The sequence below is a fragment of the Lycorma delicatula genome, chromosome 7 (assembly GCF_047948215.1).
Source record: "Lycorma delicatula isolate Av1 chromosome 7, ASM4794821v1, whole genome shotgun sequence".
NCBI lineage: Eukaryota > Metazoa > Arthropoda > Insecta > Hemiptera > Fulgoridae > Lycorma > Lycorma delicatula.
Genome location: NC_134461.1, coordinates 31,409,838 through 31,435,376, shown reverse-complemented (window position 1 = coordinate 31,435,376; position 25,539 = coordinate 31,409,838). Strand labels below are relative to the sequence as shown.

General features: G+C 28.1%; 1 protein-coding gene across 1 annotated transcript in view; it reads right to left on the bottom strand.

Moving 5' to 3' along the window:
- Positions 1 to 517: 517 nt before the first annotated feature.
- Positions 518 to 25,539, bottom strand: part of tyn (trynity) — a 36,152-nt gene continuing 11,130 nt past the window's right edge. Inside the window, exons 4-15 of the mRNA XM_075371389.1 lie at positions 24,313 to 24,434; positions 23,047 to 23,191; positions 22,685 to 22,797; positions 16,728 to 16,953; positions 15,634 to 15,753; positions 14,176 to 14,351; positions 11,631 to 11,764; positions 8,106 to 8,245; positions 6,692 to 6,773; positions 4,256 to 4,400; positions 2,132 to 2,330; positions 518 to 952 (exon numbers count right to left, since the gene is read on the bottom strand). Coding sequence (XP_075227504.1) covers positions 801 to 952; positions 2,132 to 2,330; positions 4,256 to 4,400; positions 6,692 to 6,773; positions 8,106 to 8,245; positions 11,631 to 11,764; positions 14,176 to 14,351; positions 15,634 to 15,753; positions 16,728 to 16,953; positions 22,685 to 22,797; positions 23,047 to 23,191; positions 24,313 to 24,434 — 1,754 coding nt within the window. The 3' untranslated portion in view covers positions 518 to 800. The remainder of the gene's footprint in view (positions 953 to 2,131; positions 2,331 to 4,255; positions 4,401 to 6,691; positions 6,774 to 8,105; positions 8,246 to 11,630; positions 11,765 to 14,175; positions 14,352 to 15,633; positions 15,754 to 16,727; positions 16,954 to 22,684; positions 22,798 to 23,046; positions 23,192 to 24,312; positions 24,435 to 25,539) is intronic.

Genomic DNA, 25,539 nt, shown 5'->3' with positions numbered 1-25,539 from the left:
ATATTAAATAAATATAGCCTAATATAAATAAATAATACTGAAATAAGATAGAAATTAATTAATATAAAAACTTTAAACTATATATATTTTTTTTAATTACTGTTCCTAGAGTTGACAAATATATAATTATTTGTTTCTTTATTCAGTTTACAATGAAGAGGCAATACTTTAAGTAATAAATAAATTAAAATAATAAAATTAAATGTTACTTAAATATTAATAAATTATTTAACCTAAATAATACGTTTATATATATAAATATATACATTAATATTATTTCATGCATATAATAATTAAAATTAATACAAAACTAATATTAAAAAAAAAAATTGAAAATTATATAGCCTACACATGTATATGTATATTTTTTTAAGTATCGCATCTTCAATGTAAACAATATTCTAAAACAGCATTATATGGCTGTATTAACAAAAAAAAAAAAGAAAATGTTACAACAAGGTCGCTTATTGATAGTCAGTAAAGCAGAGCTTGTTGTAACATGGCATAATGTGCAGTATATAATTATTAAATCCTTCTCTGGTCACAAATCACATCACATCACAAGTATGTCACTGCATCATTATTAATAAATTATCATTATAATCAACATCAAAATCATCACGGGTTTGAGCTCTCTCACAATATCCATTTTTTTTCTTTTTTTTTTAATTTTGAGTTAATTGTAATTTCATTCAAATTGATCACACAAAACAAATTATATTTTACTAACACGCACAACGCACCATTACATGGAAAACTATGATTTATCATTATTATCATAACCTTATTCCTTCTTCACATTAGGCCATCATTTTTCTCGGTGTCATCCATTTTTTCATATAATAACTGAATATAGTCGTAATGTATATAAGTATAAGTAAAGCACATGTTACGCCTAATGCAAGGACTGATGTCTTCGTTGGACAAGGTTCGACTATTGTCACTGTTTTATCTGAAAAAATAAATTAAAATTCAGTTTAAAAATATATATGTACATAGTTGCAAATATAGTAGTTATAGGATGGAAATAGTAACAACTTTGACAGAAAAATAATAAACAGAAACAACTACAGTGCACTCTAGAGATACAATTTAATTATTTCACAGCAATATTTTTGTTCAACATAATTTGTTATTAGACATTGATTAAATAATGCATTTTCTGAAAATGTATCATTTAAATTTGTATTGCTTGACTTCTACACTTGGAGCTCTTTAATATTATTTTAAATGATCTAAGAGAGAAACCAAAAAGTACTACACATTTGAAAATTGTAACTACATAAAAATTAGGACCTGAAGGTGGAAACACTTGAAAATTGAAACGTAAGATAATCAGGACTTTTTTTCTGGGCAAACAAAGCTTTCATGTTATTATTGCCCAGAAACAATATATTTATTATAAAAAATAAATGTTAAACACGGACAATTAAAAATTAATTAAAAACTAATAACCCAAAAATGCAAAAATATAAAAAGCCTGTAATACATGATAAAAGCAAAATAAAAACACAAAGATGAACAGGAGAAAGTATGAGCCCATTACATTTGAATCATTAGGGTTCCAAATCTATAGTATATAATAAATATCTATTGATGTAATAAATGAAGAACATAGCTGATTTCTCCAAGATACAAACCAAAAAATCTATTGGAAAATCAGTTTTAAGTTCACATGCAGTATAGCAATCTTTATTTAAGGAACACATTGTTGATGATTATCTGCTAAATGCATTAGCATTTTAAAAATGAAATTTAATTCAATCAGGTTTTTTTTCTAATCAATTTCATTGCCTTATGTAGTAAATCACTATGGGGAAAAGTTACAAAAGTATATAAGAGCTTGTAAATATGTATTGTGTATACATTGTATACACAATACATATTATATTGCGTATACATATTTGTATATGTATTCTGAGTTTTTGGATGTACTTTAGTTTTTTCTTTTTTAGGAGGATATGAATAAAGCACCATCCATCATTACAAGAAGATTTATGTGTTCTATTAGATAATTATTATTCCATTAGTACTGTGAATTAAAGATTCAATTATTCAGTTAATGATAATAATTAGTCAATTTTACAGATAACACAAAGAAGAAAATAAATTAAAGAAAACAAATAATTACCTTTATCAAATTCTGAGAACAGAGCTTCATTTGATTTGAGATACTGTGATTGTTTCTCATCTCCAAAATCAAGTACAAGTATTTCTTGACTAAGTGTCATATCTTCCTCACTGTTTGATGAATTATCATTATTGGCTGTGGCTGATCTCTTTCGGCGACCCCATGATTCAACTGATTCTCGTCCCCATTCACAAACAGCCTAAATAATAAATTAATGTTTAATTACTGATCTAATTTAACAATTAAATAACATAAATTATTTTTTCTAATAGCTTAAAAAACTAGCGAAGTACTGCATGACTTTCCCAGCTATTAATAATACAAACTATTGCCAAAAACAAAAAAAACAAAATATATATTTTTTATAGGTCAGAAATAGGTTTTAAGAAAACTTTTTCTAAAAAATATTCATATGTAGGTTAAGATTAACAATTTGCTTAAAGTTTTCTCTAAATCTAACAACCCCTTTAATAAAGGCTAAAATAAGAAAAAGAGAAATTAAAAAAAAATGTTTTTTTCATTTTAGGTCAGGGATCTGTAATTTAAAAAAATTGTAGACAGTTCTTGGTAGCTCTATATATGAAGTATAAACTTCAAACATTTTTCTGAAAAATATTTAGACTGAAGGGAGGTAGAGCAAAAGAACAATAAAAAAACCAATATTTCATAAGCATAAAGCTCATAAAGCATTAAGTTTTTGTTGTTAATGTAGAGATTGAATCAATGAATATTTCACATTATTATTTCATAGGCATTGTTCTTCTGTTATTGCTCCTGAGGTTTAGATAAAAGACATCATTAAGTCATAATGCCTGTTCCCTTGTTACACTATTCTGCAGTAACAGCATTATGTATTATATAATATATGTATTAATACAGTTTTTGTTAATTGCAGAACTATGTTATATTTAAAATGGTATTTAAGTTTAAATTAATCAATTAAATCTCTAAATCATAAGAACTTGAATATTAAAAACAGTAATGACAGCTTTCAATCAAATAATACCTAACATAATGCTATGTAATGGTACATAGAAATTTTGAATCAGTGTTATTGAGTTAATCATATACAAATTAACAAATTATTGGTAATTTATTTTATGAATAATTGAGTAATGCTGAAAGAAATTTTCCAAATCATTTTAATAAATGAAAACTACCAGTAACACCATAATTAGTTGAAATTGTAAATACATTTATATACTCAATTTTTAAAAACTGTGTCTTACTGTGTTAACAATTCTTTGAATATAAGTGCTATCTTTTGGCAGAATAACCTTGTAACTTTTGAATTATGCAAATCTCATTTTACTTTAGTAAATTTTAATCTTACATCATACAATCTGCAGGACTGATTTACTTTTGCCAACTTTTATTATATTTACTACCTAACTATCTTGTAAAAAATTTAGACCTTTCAACTATATTTGATAGGTCTGTTTGAAATTTATTGCTGTTTGGTCTACACTTTTTTTTGTTAAATCATTTGATCTAAATCTGTATCACTATTGCTCTATAAAACATCATCTGAAGAGTTGTTTAGATAATAAGAAATATAATTTTAATATTAAAAATGTTACATTAATTTTTTATTATCTAGACAGTAAAAAAAGAATAAATAATTTAACTTTTTTTTTCTTTTGTAGAATGAAAACTAAATTTTAAACATGATTATACATACTTTAATGTTACAGAAACCATTTTATAAGCCACTAGAAAGAGAAAGATATAGTGCATGTATTCTAACCCCCAGGTTGGTCTAGTGGTGAACATATCTTCCCAAATCAGCTGATTTGGAAGTCAAGAGTTCCAGCGTTCAAGTCCTAGTAAAGACAGTTACTTTTATTTGGATTTGAATACTAGATCATAGATACCAGTGTTCTTTGGTGGTTGGATTTCAATTAACCACACATCTCAGGAATGGCTGAACTGAGACTGTACAAGACTACACTTCATTTTTTCAAATACAACTTCACTTTTCTTTCAAGTTTTGAAATAAGTGAATCTTCACAAAAATCACAAGCATTTTTATTAATGACTATAATACAATGATGACTGATATGTTGAAAGAAACCAGTAATAATTTATTAAAAAATATACTATAAAATAATATAATGAACTCACTGGCTCACATGGACCAAGGCAGTATTTAACATTACACTGGAATATTACACCGTATGATTCAGTGAATCTAAAAGCTTCATATACAGATTGAAGAGCATTTCCGTCTGGAGTAAATGCTGGGAAGATACTTGGGTCAACTGGACATCTGTAAACAGAAAAATAATTAAATATCCAACATTACATTGTATAGAATTTCATTAGCTTTTTTATAATTTTAATTAGAAAAACATATATGTTGCCAATGTAAGTTAATGTAAGCGAATCTATCATTTAGTATCTATGTGTTTTATTAGGTTCATTTTATTTTCTCAAAGATTTTGGAATATACATTACTTTACAATTTCTCTTTGTCTAAGAGAAGATTGCCTTTTCAACATTTTCTAACTCAGGATTCATATTAGCAATAAATCTTGAATGGATAAGTTAAGTTAATTGAGTGGAAATGAGATATACATCAAATTCATCAATGAAGAGACCAAATGATGTCCCAAACAGTAGATGCATGCATGTTCAAATAACTCCAACAGGTATAATCAGACCGTAAAGTGATTATGGTGTTTTGGGACATCAAGGTAATTTTTTTACAAAATTCATGAATCCTAGAATGGAAAATGTCAGAGGTTTATTATGAAATGCAGAAGAAACTTAATAAACTGAAATTAACAAAAAAAGTTGATCATGAAAGATGTTATTTCTAATTATGACATTGCAGACTCCACTTTGCAGGTAAGTTTTTACGTGAGTTGTTTAGGAAGGCAACGCTTTAGCATCCTTCTACATCACTGATTCAGTGCTAAGTAATGAAATTTATAATGCAGTGTTTAGAAATAATATCGAACTCATGGATAAGTTTAAAAGCTGGCTGGGTACCTTGGAACCAGAGTTTATTGTCAACCGATTTTTTGTCATAATAAGAGTTTTTTTTTCAAAAGCTGATATATACAAGTGCTGAATAAGGGTGGTAATATACGAAGAAGTAAAGTGAATGATTTGAGATCTATTGAGAAAATGACTGAACTTTATTTTTTTAATCTTTATTATTAATTTTATGTATTATTGGTCCTTCTCCCCTTCTAAGCACTTCCCATCCCTATTCACACGCTTTTCCCAGCGGTCTTTCTACTTTGTGAAGCAATCCTGGGTAGCTTCATCTGAAGTGGTCTTTAAGATCCATGATGAATTTGCTTTAATGTCATCAATAGTCTCAAAATGGCGTCCTTTCATCACTGATTTTAATTTTGGAAATGAGAAAAAATTGCAAGGATCCAGGTCTGGCAAGTAGGGAGGCTGAGGGAAGACAGTCATCTGATTTTTGGAACAAAACTGACAAAGCTGAGTGTGTGGACGTGCATTGTCATGCTGAAGGAACCATGAATTGTCTTTCCACAACTCCGGTCTCTTTTTGTGGATTTTTTCATGTAACTGTTGCAGAATGTGTTGATATTATGCAAGGTTCATAGTTTCACCTTGGGGTAAGAATTCAAAATGCACAAATCCATTAAAATAAAAAAAAGCATCATTTTGACAATGGATCGAGACTGATATGCTTTCTTAGGGCATGAAGATCCTTTGGCAATCTATTGTGATTGAATTTTTGTCTCAATTTTGTAGCCGTAAACCCAGTTTTTGTCTCCCATTATGATTCATTAAGTGAATGTTTCGTCATCATCGGCTTGTTCAAGAAGTTGCTGACAAATGTCCACCTGATGTTCTTTTGGCTGTTTGGTCATCAAATGAGAAACAAACTTTGCTGCAGCTTGATGCATGTTCAATTTTTCAGTCAAAATGTTATGGCATAATCCAATTGAGATGCTAGTTCTCTGACAGTCAATCAGTGATGATTTGCACACATCAGATCGTTGATTTTCTGATCATGGGTGTCATAAGTTGAAGTCAAAGGCCTTCCTGGTCAAAGGTTATCTTCAACTGACAGAAGACCACTTTTAAATCATGGAAACCATCCGTAACGTAATGCACGACCCACAGTATCATCTCCGTAAGCTTGTTTCAAAGTTGAAATGTTTCTGTGAAAGTTTTCTACAGTTTCACCCAAAACTGTACATTGTACTGTTGCTCCCGAAAATCAAACATTAAAAAAATTGCTACCAACAATTAAACATGTAGCACTCAAATAACAATATGAAAAAAATGGGATATCAACAATCAAAGAACATGTGATTACAGAGAAGGTTATGCGGAATATAATGCTGCCAACCACATGTCACTAAATATCTACATTGGCGCATAATTAAAAATGTTAGGTTACTTTCCGAACAGACCTCAAGTTAATTGTGTATAATTTACAAATAAACAAAACATTTTTTTTGTCATTTTTTACCAGAAAATTTGAAATCAATTTTAGAATAACCCTCTTATTATTAATAAGGCAATGAAACAAATATAAATAAATATTGTACAATATAAAAATTCACTTACCCTTCATCGTCAATAATTTGGAATGTGCTTTTAGAATCTTTAGCCATTGCCACACAACTTCTAGCAAATATTCCATATGGAGCTGGAAAAAAAATTTTTGGTTAAAAAAAAACCACTGTTACTAATTTTTTAAAGTTAAACTAATAATCTAGGTGCTGGTACTTGAATTAGGCTCAAATGGTTAATTTAATTTAGTTTGATACCTGAATCAGACTTTGGTACAGTATTTCTAATGAATAAAATTAAATCAAGAATTATAGCCATTCAGATTTCATTGATTAATTTGTATAGGGCTATATAAGAAAAAACCTTGAATTTTTTCATTAAAAAAAAAAAGAAAAAATTGGTTGAGAAGTGTCATTTCTAATATGGCCATGTTTTTTAATTATCTGTAATATAAAAGTACCGAAGCTTAATACTTAGAGAATTTGGAAATATTTGATTTCAAAATTGATCTTAATTTTGGCATTTCTTTTATCACAGATACTAAACTGTATTCATAATAAATAGATCTATATGTTATTAAATATGAACTAAAGAAAAACAATTGAGTGGATTTTTGCTCAAAAAATACAAGCATATGAAATTTTATTAATGTTTACAAAAAACGTTATTAGTCTGAATATGCTAGAATATTTAACAGTAAAATATAAGAGTAATAAAATCATTACCAAAAACTATTTAATGTATGAAAATATTAATTGTAAATTTAAGTTAAAAATGATCATTTCTTAAATATAGAGCAGTATGGTCTTAGTATTTTAACAAAGATATTGATCACACCAAACATTCAATATTAACAGCAGCTAATTTAACAGAATGGCTAAATAAGTATTATAAAAGAAGATTGTCAATGGTAAAATAAATAGATTGCCACTCAAATGCTAAGTTGTTTATCCATTAAAATTGAAAAATTCAATAAAGTATTTTAACAAGTATTTTTTTATTTTATATATACTTTACAAAAAACAATACAATTCTAAAAATTGGAAATTACATTTGTTAACTACAATATTACACTACATATTAGATATTATACAACTACATATTACTACACTCATTCACACATGATCATCAGTAACATCAACCCCTTATAATTTAATGAAATTCCATTATATCCCTACCTAAACAAAGTTAAGAAATGTTTCTGGTGAGTTCTAATATGATAATTCACTCTACATTGTAATTCTGTGCATTTCAATTTGTAAAATTTCAAAAATCTGAAATAATTAAATGGTAGAAGTAGTTAATATGGTTACTGAATAATATATTTTTTTTATGGCTTGTTAAACTCAGGATTCTTCTTTTACAACAATATTAATTAATACATTAGTACTTCTTTAAAAAAAGCCCCTTAAGTATAGTGCAGAGTTTAATATTAGTTAAATAAATAATTTAAAAAATATACACTTACTGTCTTCTGGTATTTCAATTCTGAATGTTAATTTATCTCCAATTCGTACAGTCTCAACTTCTCTGCTTCGTGTATCCAAGATACGAATACGAGGTGGTGGAGCTTCAGGAGCTGAAGTAATACTGATCATTTCTGGATCTCTGAATAAACAGATAATTATGAAATAAATAATAAATATTTTTTAAATTAAAAGAGCAATAATAATTATAAGTGTTTGTTGATAATTTTATGTAAAATCTTTACATAAATCTTTACAGTGATTTTTTACAATTATATAAAAAATAAAAGTAAACTCATAGATACAATAAGCTCATTTAGTCAACAATTTTTTGAAACATTACACATCTTTTGCTTTCAAATATAAAATAAAAATTTTAATTCTTTTTACTCTTAATACACAATGGTACATGATAAGTTGACACATTTATAAAGTTGATTGTAATTAAATGTTTTTTACCTGGTGTTCATATTGTGCACGCATAATACCTATTTGTTAAAAAATACCAATAGATGTAGCTCTTATTCACTTCTGATTCTGCAACACAGTTATTCTTGAGCTATGGCCGATCACAGCTGTTTTTCTAATTCACAACATGCTAAAGTTGTGCTTCTTTATGCTGAATAAAAAGTATTACAGTGACTAAGCACAATTTCAAGCTCATTTTAACACTCTATGAACTCCACACCATTCTCCATTTATACTGTAAATTTGAGAAGAAGGTAGCATAAAAGAAGAGGAACTACCTAAAGCTGCTTCTGTTTATTCTCCAGAAAATATCAAAGCACTCTGAGTTGCCATGCAACACAGTCTGGGAAAATGTAGTCACGGTGAGCTTCAAGAGAAATGGGAATATCTTATTGTAGAGTGCAAAGAATGTTACACGTGATCTCAAGATGTTTCCATACAAATTCACTGTCCTGCTTGCGTATTTTTTTCCTGTTTAGTCTCCGGAACCATCGTAAGGTATTACTTCAGAGGATGAATGACGATGATATGTATGAATGTAAATGAAATGTAGTCTTGTACAGTGTAACAACCGGGATTGTCTAGTGGTGAATGCGTCTTCCCAAATCAGCTGATTTAGAAGTCGAGAGTTCCAGCGTTCAAGTCCTAGTAAAGTCAGTACATGGATTTGAATAGTAGGTCGTGGATACCGGTGTTTTTTGGTGGTTGGGTTTTCAATTAACCACACATCTCAGGAAGAGACTGTACAAGATTACACTTCATTTACACTCATATATATCATCCTCATTCATCCTCTGAAGTATTATCTGAACAGTAGTTACCTCTAAACAGGAAAAAGAAAGAAAGTCTTATACAGTCTGAGGTCGACCACTCCTGAGAAGTGTGGTTAATTTAAAACCCAACCACCAAAGAACATTGGTATCCATGATCTGGTATTCAAATCTGAATAAAAGTAACTCTTGAATCTTAGAACTCTTGACTTCAAAATCAGCTAATTTGAGATGACAAGTTCACTACTAGACCAGCTCAGTGGGCTGTCCTGCATAAGTTAAGACAATCTAATGTTCAAAAAAGAATTGAGCTTGTACAATGGTCAGAAGAGATAGATGATGTTCTGTTCAACCCCTGGTTTTCAGATGAGGCTTATTTTCATATTGATGGATTTGTTAACAATATAAACTTTTGGGCAATGACAAAACCACAAATCGTGCATGAAAAACAACATGAGCCTAAGTACTGTTTCGGCAGCTTTATGCAGTCAGGGATTGATAGGGCCTGTGTTTTTGCTCAACGCTAAACGCTATTTGGATATGTTAGAGAATGATTTTCTACCCAAACTGCTTGCAACCCCTCAATGGTGCAACCCCTCAAGTTTCAGTTTTTAGTAATTGTATGATTTCAAATTGCTATTCAGGCCTACAATGGAGGTTTCTTTTGGCCACCTTTAACCCTGTTTTTAAATCCTTGTCACTTTTGTTATGGTAATATTTAAAAGAAAAACTTTTCTTGTTAAGACCTATAGATCTTATGGAAATGTGTGCATGGATACATCTGTGTAAAAAGATTCAAGAGAACTTGTGTAGCAGAATCATCAGAAACGGATATGCTTGCTTTAAAGAGGTTATTAGACCTAACAACCGCCATATTGGCATGCAGTAAAAGATTTCTCCACATACACTGTAATTTGTATGTAAAATTGTTATCATACTGAATTTAAAAATAAATATGTAATCCAAAATTCAAATGTATCAACTTATTATGTGCCACTCTGTATAATGAATAAAAGTGACCTTGTAAACAACAATTTTGATATCAAGATTTGTAGTAGTATAAATCTAAATGTTAAGCTAAATTTTTAAACTAATTTGTTGAAAGAAAGAACACTTTATTTTAAATAAACAATAAAAATAGATTTCTAGTTAGTTTTCTTAAGTCTAACAGGTTAGTTTATCAAAGCATTGTACATGCTTAAAAACGCTGTTAAAAATAATTTTAATATATAAGTTAGGTTTAATTGCTAATTTTTATAATTTTACGTAAAAAGTATAAATAAAAAACTAAAAATCCAAATACTTCAAGATCTTAAAGTCAACAAAAAGATTATTTCAATAAAGAACAATCACATCTATCTTGAAGCTTCAAACTTCATCAGAAGTAATACACAATTTAGTCAAGAATGCAGAGTGTGCGCTGATTACCAAAATTCTTGTCAAATCTTTATTTAGAAACAAAAATTTTGAACATTACTCTGATACACAGAAGAAACTCATTTCAAAAGAAGTAAGACAGATAAAACAAAAATTAAGAGATTCAAATTTATTGTCTATTAAACAATTATCAATTTTTTTAAATTAATAATCTGAACACTTTTTTAAATTTATACAATTTTTTATTTTCTTTTCACTGATGCAATTTCAGTTAATTGTTTAAAAAAGTTATAGTAGTATGGCTACAAAATGAAAAAAAGAAAACATGTATATAATAGTTTACTTCAGCAGAAAATCATGGAATGCATATTAATTGAAAATATAAACTGATATTTTGGATTTTGATTCATTAACAATGGTTAATGTAAAACTGCTGCCAACAAATTATAAGTAAACTAATTGTTTTTTAATTAACATTTTTTTGTGCAATGTATAGATTATTACAAATGTTTTATATGATATACATATGCACAATGTACAAGTACATATATTATGTAGTTTGTTCTCTCTTTTTAATGACAAATATAAAAACAGAATTACTCATATATTTTCAATTATATGGCTAAAAAAATTATATTTTTTATAGTTATATGAACATAAAAATTACTTTTAAAATATCCTTTTAAAAAAACAAAGCACATTTTATATAGTCCAAATGAGTGACTTTTGAAGTCACTTGAAGTTTAGAATCAAGAAAAATCTCATCTTCAAAATGTATTTTGAAGATTTAAAGATTAAAAAAAAATGTAATTTATTAAAAATATTTAAAAAATGAAGTGTTCTCTTTATACAATACAATTTTTAAAAAATTTTTCTAATATAAAAAAACATTTTTAAATAAAAACTGCAAACCTGATAGGCATCATTCCGAATGTAATGTTCTTTGAGGACATATCGTAAGTACATTTAACTTTATATATTTTATCTGCTTTAGTCATTACAACACTATGATGTTGTAGTACAACCGTATTAGAATAAACACCAGTCTATAAAAACAAAAATAAAATAAATAATAATAACTTGTAATTATTTTTTTAAAAAAATCAACTGCATTTTTTATTACTAGTATTAAAAATAAATGAATCACCAATTAAGTGAACAGAATTCACCAACTAAGAGGCACCTTTTGTTATGTATATCATTGCAATTTCAATTTTTATTAGTATTTACATATAAATGTTTTGAATTAATACAACATACAAGGACTATAAAGGAAAGTAAGGAAAAGCGTATAAATTTAATAGTGTCAAACATAAAATTATGAACTAAAAAGATTTTGTTTAACATTTGAATAAACGTAGAGGTATAAGCAATGAAAAATCAAAAAATAATAAAGCTGGAAGAAAAAGTTAAAAGTAGCGGATTTTGAACCGTAAACTAAAGAAGAATATTGAAATTTAAGGCGAGTGGAAAAATTTGAAATAATGAACTTAGATCAATTTTTACTAGAAGGGTTAAAAGGAATCAGTAATAGATCATGGAAACTAAGTTTAATTAATTTAGTGGTAGTAGGATAAATAAGTTTAAAATTGAAAGATTATTTAGAAAAGAAAGATACAATGCTAATTAAATTAAAAAACAAGACTGAAGAAATTCAGCAAAATCAAAACAAGTCTCTCAACTGGTGAATTCTACTTACTGTTAATAATCTTCTTTGTGATTAATTTATTATTAGTATTTTACTAAAACAAAGTGATATATAAAAATAATACAACAATAAAATAAAAATAACAAAAAAACAAACAAATCTAAGAAGAAAAAAGAAACATTATAACTTGATGTACTACATTCATTGTTTGAAATTATTTCAGTTAATTACTTAAAGCGTAATAAAAAACTTCTCTAAAACTATTTACTTTGTGAAGGTGTCATTGAAAACTGTATATGAATTTATTTAAATATTTATACATAGCGTTAAATCATTGTGCTATGGTTTCTCGTGATGCATCAAATGGCTTGCTGTAATGGTATTTATTTAATTTAGCTTTCAATATATTTTGTGCTTTGTCATGTTTTTCAAGATAAGTTCAGGTTAAAGAAGTTCATTACTTAATTTGTATAAAGAATTAAATTTTACATGCTTTTCGTTTAGTTATTTTACAAGCACTTTATTTTATACCCTTCTCTCTACAGATTTTAGTTTTGTTGTCACTGAATACATTCTCCAAGTTCTGTAAGAATATTTTTGAGTATATATAAGGGCGGTTCAGAAAGTAACCTTTGTTTGGCTATAAATAAAAAACCTGCTAGATAAAGATATTTTATTATATACAACTTAAAACTACATCTTTTTAACTATTTTTCAACATAGTTGCCACTTAAATTCAAGCATCTGTCATAGGTTTTACTAATTTACAAATACCTTCTTCATAAAATTCAGGCACCCGGGTTTTATGGCATTTTGAAGTTTGTCGTCGTCATCGAAGTGCTGCCATGCAAGCAGCTACTTCAGCAGTCTACTGTGAAACTGAAGAAACTTAGGTTAGCCATTGAAAATAAACATTGTGGTAGGCTGTCATCCGGTGTTATTTTTTTTTTGCATGACAACGCTTGTCCTCACAGTGCTCCAAGAACTCAAGAACTTCTGAATCAATTCCATTGGGGACATTTTTGATCATCCCCTTACAGACTGGACTTGGCGCCAAGTGATTTTCATCTCTTCACTCACATAAAAAAATGGCTTGCACTGCAGCACAAACTTCAAAATGCTGTGAAAGGTTTGTTAGGTACCCAGGTGCCTGAATTTTATGAAGAAGGTATTTCTAAATTAGTGAAATGCTACGACAAATGCTTGAATTTAAATGGTAACTATGTCAAAAAATAGTTAAAAGCTGTAGTTTTAAATTATATAAAATAAAATATTTTTATCTATGCAGGTTTTTTATTTATAGCCAAATGGAGGTTACTTTTCAAACCGCCCCTCATACCTGATAATCCTTTTAATAAGAAAATTTCTTTCTATTCATCCTCTCAAGGATAGACTTAGATATGTCTATGTCTGAAAATGATGTCTAATTTATGTTTTCAAAGATAGAAATCCTTCTCTTTTAATATTAGAAGAGAATTTAAGATATATATCATAACAGTATTAAATTAGAAGTATGAGTAATTTGTTCTTAACACTAGCATTTTTTTTTTTTAATTTGTGCATTTGTTTTTATTATTAATTAAGTTTTATTTCACGTATTTTCAATTTTCAATGGTTATAATACAAATGCTTTTCTTCTATTTTCAAAATGATGTATATCATCACTGTATTCCATTTCTTCCAAATTATCCATTCTTTTTAATTTACGAGGTACTCACTTAGTCCATTCAAATTAAATAAAGATTAATACTTTAAAATAACAATTAATATTTTTAATTATAAATAATTTAAAGAAATACTATTACTTACAACAGATTGAGTATTGCAATCTTGTCCGCTCATTGTAAGATCCAGTCTAAATAAATCGCTATTTAATACATCAATATTACAAGTTTCTGAACGTCCTAAAGCATAAATACGACCATTAAATGGTTTATTTGTACGCACTTGAACTGCAATGCGAGTGTCTTTACAATGAACAGATACTGAAACAAGAGAATAATATTGTCTTAGAAATAAATAAACAATAAATATAAAACAGAATTTATTTTAAAACATTAAAAAATAAAAATAACAAGTTAGGCAACGTGAATTGTTTCATTGTCTAGTACAAAATAACTGATAGTAATATAAACTAGCCAATAAAAAGGTTAAAATTAAAGAAAAATAGTAAAACATGAATGACAATTTCTATTGATTACATTTTATACAAAATAGATACAAATCCATTATTTAAATAAATAAATGTCTCGTAAAAATTATATGTATAGCTTCTGGTAATATTAACTATAGAAAAAACAACGTTTTTACCTTTGAAAGCCATCTGTAACATATTTTTTACAGTTAGACAGCAATATGTGACTATTTATGGTAAAACCATGTTAATTAATTTATGTAATATAATCAGGTGTAATTAATTTATTACAACACTTGCCCAAATAAAAGATCAGATTCTGATGCAGCTTGTGCCTGATGATTAATAATAATTACCAACATACTTTTAGATAGTAATTGAAATGATATGATGAAGAATTATAAAGAAAATTTATTAAAAATTTGTTCAAACTAAAAAGCAATTCAGTTACATCTGAGATATATTGAATTTATCAGCTGATTATATAACATTTGTTCCATTTACTATTTGATATGGCTAATAGTTACAGGTTTTGACATACAGAAATTTCTTCAATAATTATTTCTGCTGAAGTTTAATTTACATTTAAAAATAAGCCTATTTGGTAAGGCAAAAAATAAAAATAGTTATTATAGGCACTTCTTGACTAAAAATGAGTATACCCATTTTTCATGCAGTCCACTTCCTTGTCACAAAAGTCTTGAAATGAAAATTGAGTTTTTATCAATATTGCTAGATTTTTACTTATTTTAATAAATTCATACTTTTAAACTTAATTGTATCATTATTAATTTAAAAAGCAATGAAAAATTAATTAATACAAATTTTGGTTTTTCAATTGGAATAAACACACAAGAAGAGAATAATGGAAGACAGTTGGTCCCAAACAGCATTTCTGAGTTATCCTATTGACAGAAAAAAAGTTTGCCCATATAGGACCATTGCAGGGGATTCAGGAAGCAATACAAGATGTACAATCTTGTAAAGAAAAACTGGGAAAAAAGATGTCATTAGGTTCAACGATGCAGGAAGTGAAGAAATCTGTAGGATTTCTGTATAAGGTAAAGTAAATCAAGTAATAAATGAAACTAACAATAGTTAAATTTTTTTGTTAATAAATTTTAAATATTTACCATCATAACAAGTTCCAGTTTTATCACAGTTAATATCTGATCTAGTTAAGTTATTGATTGATGGATCATCTGTAGTATCAAACACAACTGGCAAATGCTCGTTTCCAGTATTAAGTGACTCTGTAAAAAGAAACAACAATTTATTGAAATATATTATAATGAACAACCATAATTTACGTTATTTATAAATTTGAAAATGAAAACTATGAAAACTCTTAGAAATAAATTTATCAAAGAATTTTATGAACAATAAAATTTTTTCTGAAAATTTACTTTGTATAAATTAATTCTATATAATTTTACAGAACTGAAGGAGAATTTTGTAAAACCAAAGTTACAATAACTTTGACTGTTGTGAATCATATCACAAATAATTATTAAAATATTTTGAGATTATCTTATAAATGTAAATTAATCAATAAATAAGAGTTTATTGATTTAATCTTGTTTTATAATTATTTTATCTGAGAAATGCATATACTGTGTCGCACCATAAAATCGCTACATATGAATGCCAGCTATTCTGATTAGACATTAAATTGTTCTAATACTTCAATCGTAAAATGAGCAAAATGTTTCTTTCATAATCATTTTACATTCTTATAAGCATATATAATCGAAAAGAGCTGTTGGCATCATTGTTTCATAATGAAACATTTTCAGCAGTAGCCTTTTGCTAGTGCACTGCATAACTATTGCATGGATTTTTTTCCCTAATTATCATAAATCCTTGAATTTGCTTTAAAAATTTTAAAACTTAAAGAAATCTAATCCAGGAGTTTAGTTTAGTTATTAAGAACAATATTATTGAGATGATAAAGGCATTACATAATAATCAGTAAATTTAATACATTTATCATGTAACCTAATGTTCAAGTTTAGATAAAATAATACTTATTTATAATACTTATTTACTTGCTTTCTACATTAAGACATGAACCATACCATAATCTTCAATTTCGGTCAACTATTGCCAGAAAATATAAAAATCAAATCTTTTAAAATATAAAAATTATATAAAAAATATTTCATAAAACAAAAATTTCTAATATGCAGGTAAACATTTACCTTGCAATAATGTTAAGGTAACTTACTCTCACAATAATTTTCATAATAAGATCCGACTCGCTGACCGTCATCAATTAGAGGTCGTTCAGCGTTAAGAAATGTACTTGGACCATCAGGAAGAGTTTTATGATCAAGATGGAAAAGCTGACAATTGTATTGTGTACCAATTGGTGGACCTTTGTAGACAAATGATCGGCATAAAAATTCATTTTCTATTTCACAAGCTAGTTTACATGCACCTTCACTCGTTACCTAAATTAAACATAGGAAAAAATGAATAAGTAAATTTACAGATAATCACTTAATACACAAATGTATATTACATTCCTTAATATGAAATATATAATTTAAAAAATTTATCTCATGTTACTTTCTGTTTTAAAATTATTCAACCATTTGGTTACATTTGGTTTTGTCAACCTAAATTAGTAAAAAAGGCAACAAATTATATACTGGCATTTAGTAAGATTTATTTTATATAATTATAATCAAATTTCTATCATCTTAGTATTTCTTTTCTTCTTAAAGGATGAATGATTAGAATGTATTTGCTATTTTAAGCTGAGTATCTGAAAATGCTCAACAAAGAGTAAAAGCAGTAAAGTTTTTATCATTTTTGACTTTAATTTGTTGTCATTGAGTTTTTAAAAACTTTTCTATTTATAAATTTTACTACAACTTTATACTTCAATTATATATGAGATGAAATATCTACTAAACATTGTAGATGAAATATGGGTTATCTATACATTTAAAATGCAATAGATAGTTTTGTGTGTGTATGTATATATATATATATATGTGTGTGTTTATGTGTGTTTATGTGTGTGTGTGTGTGTGTGTTTGTGTCAAGAGAAATATTCTCAATTTACTTTAGGTTTTTTGTCTGTTGATTTGTTCCATATCTGCTAACAAGAGATAAATATTAAGAATGAAAAACACAACTGCCAAAAAAACCATTGCCGGCAAACATTGCTCTTCAATGTAGAATAATTACTAATACAGGATAATTAAAGAGCGTGCGGGTGACTATTTTGTAACAAACAAACAAACATATACATACATTTTTTTCTGTCTTCAGTCATTTGACTGGTTTGATGCAGCTCTCCAAGATTCCCTATCTAGTGCTAGTCATTTCATTTCAGTATACCCTCTACATCCTACATCTCTAATAATTTGTTTTACATATTCCAAACGTGGCCTGCCTACACAATTTTTCCCTTCTACCTGTCCGTCCAATATTAAAGCGACTATTCCAGGATGCCTTAGTATGTGGCCTATAAGTCCGTCTCTTCTTTTAACTATATTTTTCCAAATGCTTATTTCTTCATCTATTTGCTGCAATACCTCTTCATTTGTCACTTTATCCACCAATCTGATTTTTAACATTCTCCTATAGCACCACATTTCAAAAGTTTCTAATCTTTTTATCTCAGATACTCTGATTGTCCAAGTTTCACTTCCATATAAAGCGACACTCCAAACATACACTTTCAAAAATCTTTCCCTGACATTTAAATTAATTTATGATGTAAACAAATTATATTTCTTACTGAAGGCTCGTTTAGCTTGTGCTATTCAGCATTTTATATCGCTCCTGCTTCGTCCATCTTTAGTAATTCTACTTCCCAAATAACAAAATTCTTCTACCTCCATAATCTTTTCTCCTCGTATTTTCACATTAAGTGGTCCATCTTTGTTATTTCTACTACATTTCATTACTTTTGTTTTGTTCTTGTTTATTTTCATGCGATAGTTCTTGCGTAGGACTTCATCTATGCCGTTCACTGTTTCTTCTAAATCCTTTTTATTCTCGGCTAGAATTACTATATCATCAGCAAGTCGTAGCATCTTTATCTTTTCACCTTGTACTGTTACTCCGAATCTAAATTGTTCTTTAACATCATTAACTGCTAGTTCCATGTAAAGATTAAAAAGTAACGGAGATAGGGAACATCCTTGTCGGACTCTCTTTCTTATTACGGCTTCTTTCTTACGTTCTTCAATTGTTACTGTTGCTGTTTGGTTCCTGTACATGTTAGCAATTGTTCTGCTATCTCTGTATTTGAACCCTAATTTTTTTAAAATACTGAACATTTTATTCCAGTCTACGTTATCGAATGCCTTTTCTAGGTCTATAAACGCCAAGTATGATGGTTTTTTTTTCTTTAATCTTCCTTCTACTATTAATCTGAGGCCTAAAATTGCTTCCCTTGTCCCTATACTTTTCCTGAAACCAAATTGGTCTTCTCCTAACACTTCTTCCACTCTCCTCTCAATTCTTCTGTATAGAATTCTAGTTAAGATTTTTGATGCATGACTAGTTAAACTAATTGTTCTGTATTCTTCACATTTATCTGCCCCTGCTTTCTTTGGTATCATTACTATAACACTTTTTTTGAAGTCTGACGAAAATTCCCCTTTTTCATAAATATTACACACCAGTTTGTATAATCTATCAATCGCTTCCTCACCTGCACTGCGCAGTAATTCTACAGGTATTCCGTCTATTCCAGGAGCCTTTCTGCCATTTAAATCTTTTAATGCTCTCTTAAATTCAGATCTCAGTATTGTTTCTCCCATTTCATCCTCCTCAACTTCCTCTTCTTCCTCTATAACACCATTTTCTAATTCATTTCCTCCGTATAACTCTTCAATATATTCCACCCATCTATCGACTTTACCTTTCGTATTATATATTGGTGTACCATCTTTGTTTAACACATTATTACATTTTAATTTATGTACCCCAAAATTTTCCTTAACTTTCCTGTATGCTCCGTCTATTTTACCAATGTTCATTTCTCTTTCCACTTCTGAACACTTTTCTTTAATCCACTCTTCTTTCACCAGTTTGCACTTCCTGTTTATAGCATTTCTTAATTGCCGATAGTTCCTTTTACTTTCTTCATCACTAGCATTCTTATATTTTCTACGTTCATCCATCAGCTGCAATATATCGTCTGAAACCCAAGGTTTTCTACCAGTTCTCTTTATTCCGCCTAAGTTTGCTTCTGCTGATTTAAGAATTCCCTTTTTAACATTCTCCCATTCTTCTTCTACATTTTCTACCTTATCTTTTTTACTCAGACCTCTTTCGATGTCCTCCTCAAAAATCTTCTTTACCTCCTCTTCCTCAAGCTTCTCTAAATTCCACCGATTCATCTGACACCTTTTCTTCAGGTTTTTAAACCCCAATCTACATTTCATTATCACCAAATTATGGTCGCTATCAATGTCTGCTCCAGGGTAAGTTTTGCAGTCAACGAGTTGATTTCTAAATCTTTGCTTAATCATGATATAATCTATCTGATACCTTGCAGTATTGCCTGGCTTTTTCCAAGTGTATATTCTTCTATTATGATTTTTAAATTGGGTGTTGGCAATTACTAAATTATACTTCGTGCAAAACTCTATAAGTCGGTCCTCTCTTTCATTCCTTTTGCCCAGCCCGTATTGACCCACTATATTTCCTTCCTTGCCTTTTCCAATGCTTGCATTCCAATCTCCAACTATTATTAAATTTTCATCTCCTTTTACGTGTTTAATTGCTTCATCAATCTCTTCGTATACACACTCTACCTCATCATCATCATGGGCGCTTGTAGGCATATAGACGTTAACAATCGTTGTCGGTTTAGGTTTTGATTTTATCCTTATTACAATGATTCTATCGCTATGCGTCTTGAAATACTCCACTCTCCTCCCTATCTTCTTGTTCATCACGAAACCTACTCCTGCCTGCCCATTATTTGACGCTGAGTTAATTACTCACATACTTTACATTACTTACATACATACACCTTAAATACATTACACTCCTTTTTGGGCAGTTGAGTATATAGTATAATTTTTTTTTTTTTATTTATTTAAATATATAGCATATGACACTTCTGGTAATGTAAGGATTCCAATGCTGGGTCATACAACTAAATTGGTTCAGTCGTTGTGCTGCTATGATGGAACAAACATACATACACCCTAATATATTTCACTCCTTTTTGGCTAGTCATGTCAAAAACTGGCTGAACCAGAATACCAGTACCTTTATCTTAACCTAAATATTTTGTTCCATCTCTGTAAAAAAAAATGCCTGAACATCATCTAACTTGATAGTCTAAAGATACCACTACGTTTATCTTAATCTAATTTTAATGCTAGGCAGTAGCGGTCTTTAAAAGTTTCTTTTTAATAATAAAAAATTTCTATTTGGAGCAAACCACCTCTTAATGAAAAAGTAATATTTTGTTTTCTCACTTATGTTGCATCTTTGAGTTTGCATACTTCACAATAAAATTTGTCATTATTTCTGTATTTAACTATTTTGTATTTTGAAGAAAGACTGTTTGGAAAAAATCCTCTTGTTAAATATTTAAATATTATATAGAATGGGGCAAAGTTTTTTTATAAATGAAACTAATGAAAAGATGCTTCAATTACCCTCGGTTTTTATAATTTAAGTTATATCAATTTAATTACATTTGGTAAAACCCAAGCGTAAGTTATAATAGACATTTTGCAATTTCATTGATTTAATGAATTTCTTCATCATGTACTGTATGAAATCTTTTTACTAAGAATGGCATTAAGAAAAAAAGGTTTATTCATAAAGTTTATACAACTTTCAACACCAACTAAAATATTTTCCAAGTTCGTTTCTTGGTTTTAACACCCTAATAATGAGATGTAATGTTTGTCAATTTACTAAACTTTTATTTTTTAATATTAATATAATAAAAATGGTATTAACAATTAAACAGGAATATGATTTGGTCTAATAATTTTTTTACTGGGGTAGTACTTACTAAGCCAATAAGATGGCTCAGATGACATGGTTTTGCTGTGTTAAATGCAACTTTACCCTGATTTATCAGACATTCTTTGTTATGAAACATGTTGTACATCGTAACTGATATAACATGTAGCCCATACAATGATATTCATATGCTCCTCTCAGTAAAGTATGTATTAACTATTTAACAAATGCCTACCTGTATTTGTTTTTTTTTGTTTTTTTTTTTATTATTATTAAATGATTTTTAGGTAATTGTAATACAGTAAATAAACTAAAAGGAGTAAAATAGTAAGTAAAATTGATTAAATAAACAGTGAAACTAAAAAGATTTTTCAGACTTTTCTTTTAAAATTTTATAAAATAAACTTTGAAAACAAAATGTGGTGCTGTTTTATTTACAAATTTTATCTGAGTTTAAAGAATAGGGGAGATCAGTTTTTCTTACATTAGAGAATAAAATTCAGCTAATATTTTGTCTATCACTTACAATTTGCAAATGAATATCATTATGAGCTTTTTTGTTCATTTTCTCAGTATTTGTTGTTATTTTTAGTTACCACTGGTCAAAAATATAAAATTAAACATTTTTAGGAATAGGAAATTGTGATAAACTGTGATAGGAGAAATAATTCATTTTGCAGCTTGCTCACAAATTGTTTTTAAAAAACTATGTTTAATACAGGTAAAAAAATATCCTCACAAATGTTAAATATGCTTGTTTTGCAAAAAGGGAACTTTTAAGTGTAAAAAAAAAATAAATTTTACTGCATGTTTTAGGAAGACTGAAAAAAAAAATAAAACTTATGAAATTTTAATTACTGGTGAAAGTAAAATATAATCATTATTAGGAATGTTACATACTACTTAGCATCAAAGATGTTTAAGGATGAAAGCGCTATATAGATCTAGCAATGTTACGAGCTAAGATTTATGTTTGTGACACATTTTCTGATCAAAATGTAATGATGATTTGGCTCTTATCAGTACTTATATACAGTTTTTCAATGCCAACTTTCCTCCAGCTTTTCTGAGATTAGGCAATAGGGATTTATTACACACTCCGTAATGCCAATCCTCTAAAAAAAATTGAGGTATTGACATTGTAATACATAAAAATGCCATGCTTGACCAGGATTTGAATTTACAAGTTTCTAGATGAATGGTTCTTAAATCACTACTAATATTTACCTGCAATTCTTTGTCAACATAATAATGTAAGCTGGCGTACTGTGCAACTTTATCATCTGCGACACCAATTCGTGGTATCTGATATACTCTATTTGCTTTACAAGCTTGATTACCTGTAATAAAAATAATTATAATAATATTTATAAAATTAATATAACTAAACACATTAATAATTAGTCTAATAATTATCATTAATACTGTAAATAGCAATTAAACAATATAAACATTTTTGTCAATTAATAAGTTATCATTAGAGAGATCCAAATACTTAAATTCTATTGGATTACTAAATAAAAATATAAAATATTTATCTTAATAATGATAAAAAAGAAATAGCAAACTTCATGGTAGTATAAACTAACCTTTCAAACATAAATTTTCAAAATAATCAACTCCTTGAGCATCAACAAATTGAACATATTGGCCAGTAGTACGACGATCAGAATCACTGAGGTGACATTGTAACGTAACGTAGTTGTATTCAACTGAACGACATGTGAATCGATGCTAAAATATAATCAAGAAAATTCCGTATTAGAAATTATTATAAATAAAACAGTTTATCTGCATGCATTTAGATATTTTACTGTTTTATTACATAACTTAACATATAACTAACTATAAAATAGTAATTAAAAATAGATTCAATGAAAATATACATCAGAATTTTATGAAAAAACATACATTTTGAGTATTCATTTAAATTACTACGAAAACTAATCTCAATTACCAGCATATTGGCGAACAGAAAATCTAAGAATAGTTCAGTTCACACTATGCAATCAGTGGATCAGTAGCTAATTGTAATGAACGAATTGTATATAGTAAGAAAAATTGAAAATGTCTTTTAAAAATTACTGTATTTCCTCAAATATTTTTTTCTCAAGAAATAACTGTATCACTCTGAAAACATTTATTTGAATATCTGTATTTTAGGAAAGATTAGAAATCCCCTGGCTTTATGAAATAGGCACTTCAGTTTTAGGCTTATTATACAGCCATCAGACTGTAAACGTTTCCCAAGTTGATCCACAGAAGTCCGCTGCCAAATAACACCAAGGATGCACAATGATGCATAATCTCCAGCATTAAACTACCAGAATCAGATCTACAGCCTCAAACCTAAAACTGGAGAAGGAAAAGTAAAGGGTAAGGAAAAGGGTGGTGGGTGAAGAAAAAGTTTTCTTCAAGAAAATACATATTCATCTCCAGGAATAAGTGTTCATGTCATAATTCCTCTGAATCGGGGTATTTTTACCTAAATGGGAAGAGTAAGGTTAATAATCATCGACACTGGATTGAACAACTTAAATGTATGATACAACAAAAATCACTTTTCTTCCAGAAATTAAACAGTAACTTAAGAATAGGTTCAGAGTTTATAAGGAATAACCTTAACCATTCCTGGAACAATTTACAGCATGTGAAAGTATCCAAAAAAAAAAAATTGTCTAGATTCTTCTGAAAGTTGCTGAAATGTAATGTAACTATTGAAATAAAAATTTAATAAATTCATGACGACTCATAAAAATTTTTTTTATAACTAAGTTATGATGCATATATGTTTTTTTAATAAGTAACTCAAATTTACACAAAGTAATGAAAAGAAAAGATTAATCGCATCTAACCTCATTTAAACAGGCTGCAAGACAAGCTTCTTTTGTAGATGTATAAATTAGTGCATTGTCTAAACCTCTGATCATTTTATTAGGAACTCTTTCAAAAGCCCATGGCCTCAAGCACACATTGTCTGCAACAATATAACATTAATATTAAAAAAAATTATTTTTACCAACCTATTCAAAAGGTATCAGATAAAAAATGTAATAAGTGTCAAATAATAGAGGTAATACTCTATTAATATAAAAAAATTAATAAATATTAAATAATAGAACTAATATTCTATTACTTGATATTTATTAAATTTTTTTCATTAAAGGCTGTAAATTAATATACCAATTATCTAATCAATTATTACATTCTCTTTTGATAAACCCCTGTATAACTGGATTTCATTAATCCTGATTTTTGGATGAACTTTTAAATATATATTTTTTTCATAAAGAGCAGAAACTATGTAGAATGCAAAATTTAATTTTTTTTTACAAAGATTGTATAGTTCATTTGTAACCATACATAAAGAGGGACTAGAAATAAAACAACATCTATAAAAAAAAATTAAGGTAAGACTGTTCTTGTTTGCCATTCATTCGTGTTTGATCCTTGGTGATTCCAAAGGAGAATGTTCTCCCGATGTGGAGAACATTTTTGCCACTGGAATTTTCCTGTCAGGTTTTATGGGTGGTTGGCCACTGCCTTGCCAATCCTCCTCCTTTATTCTTTTATCCTATGGAAAGGTGGCTAAATTTACTCAAAATAAAAACATTATGATGATCTTAGCAGAAAATTCTGCCAAGATCGCCATAATTATTATTAAAATAAATAACAATTCTAATTAGTTTGAGTGTATTCTTGATTCATTAGTTTGCTAATTTGAAATTTAAAATTTACAGAAAACTTTGATTTTAAAACAAATTATGCCAAGACCTAGAAGGCTGTGGTTAGTTTTGTTTTGTAGAGCTTGATTTGCTGGTAAGGTTATATGTTCTTCTATAAGGTTGAAGTGTTGAAGGTGTTGAAGTACATGTGTGATTTAGATTTTGTTTGTGTTAATGTTTTGGAAAGTGACTATTAGGCTGTTTGCTGTGCAACAGTTCTTTGTTATATTTTTTCACAAAGTAATTACGATACGATAACAAAACCTAAAGGGCATTTAAAAAATTGAAGAATAAAGTATCAGCATTACAGGACATATTCTGTAGTTGCTGCTGACATTGTAAATATTGTAAAAAAAG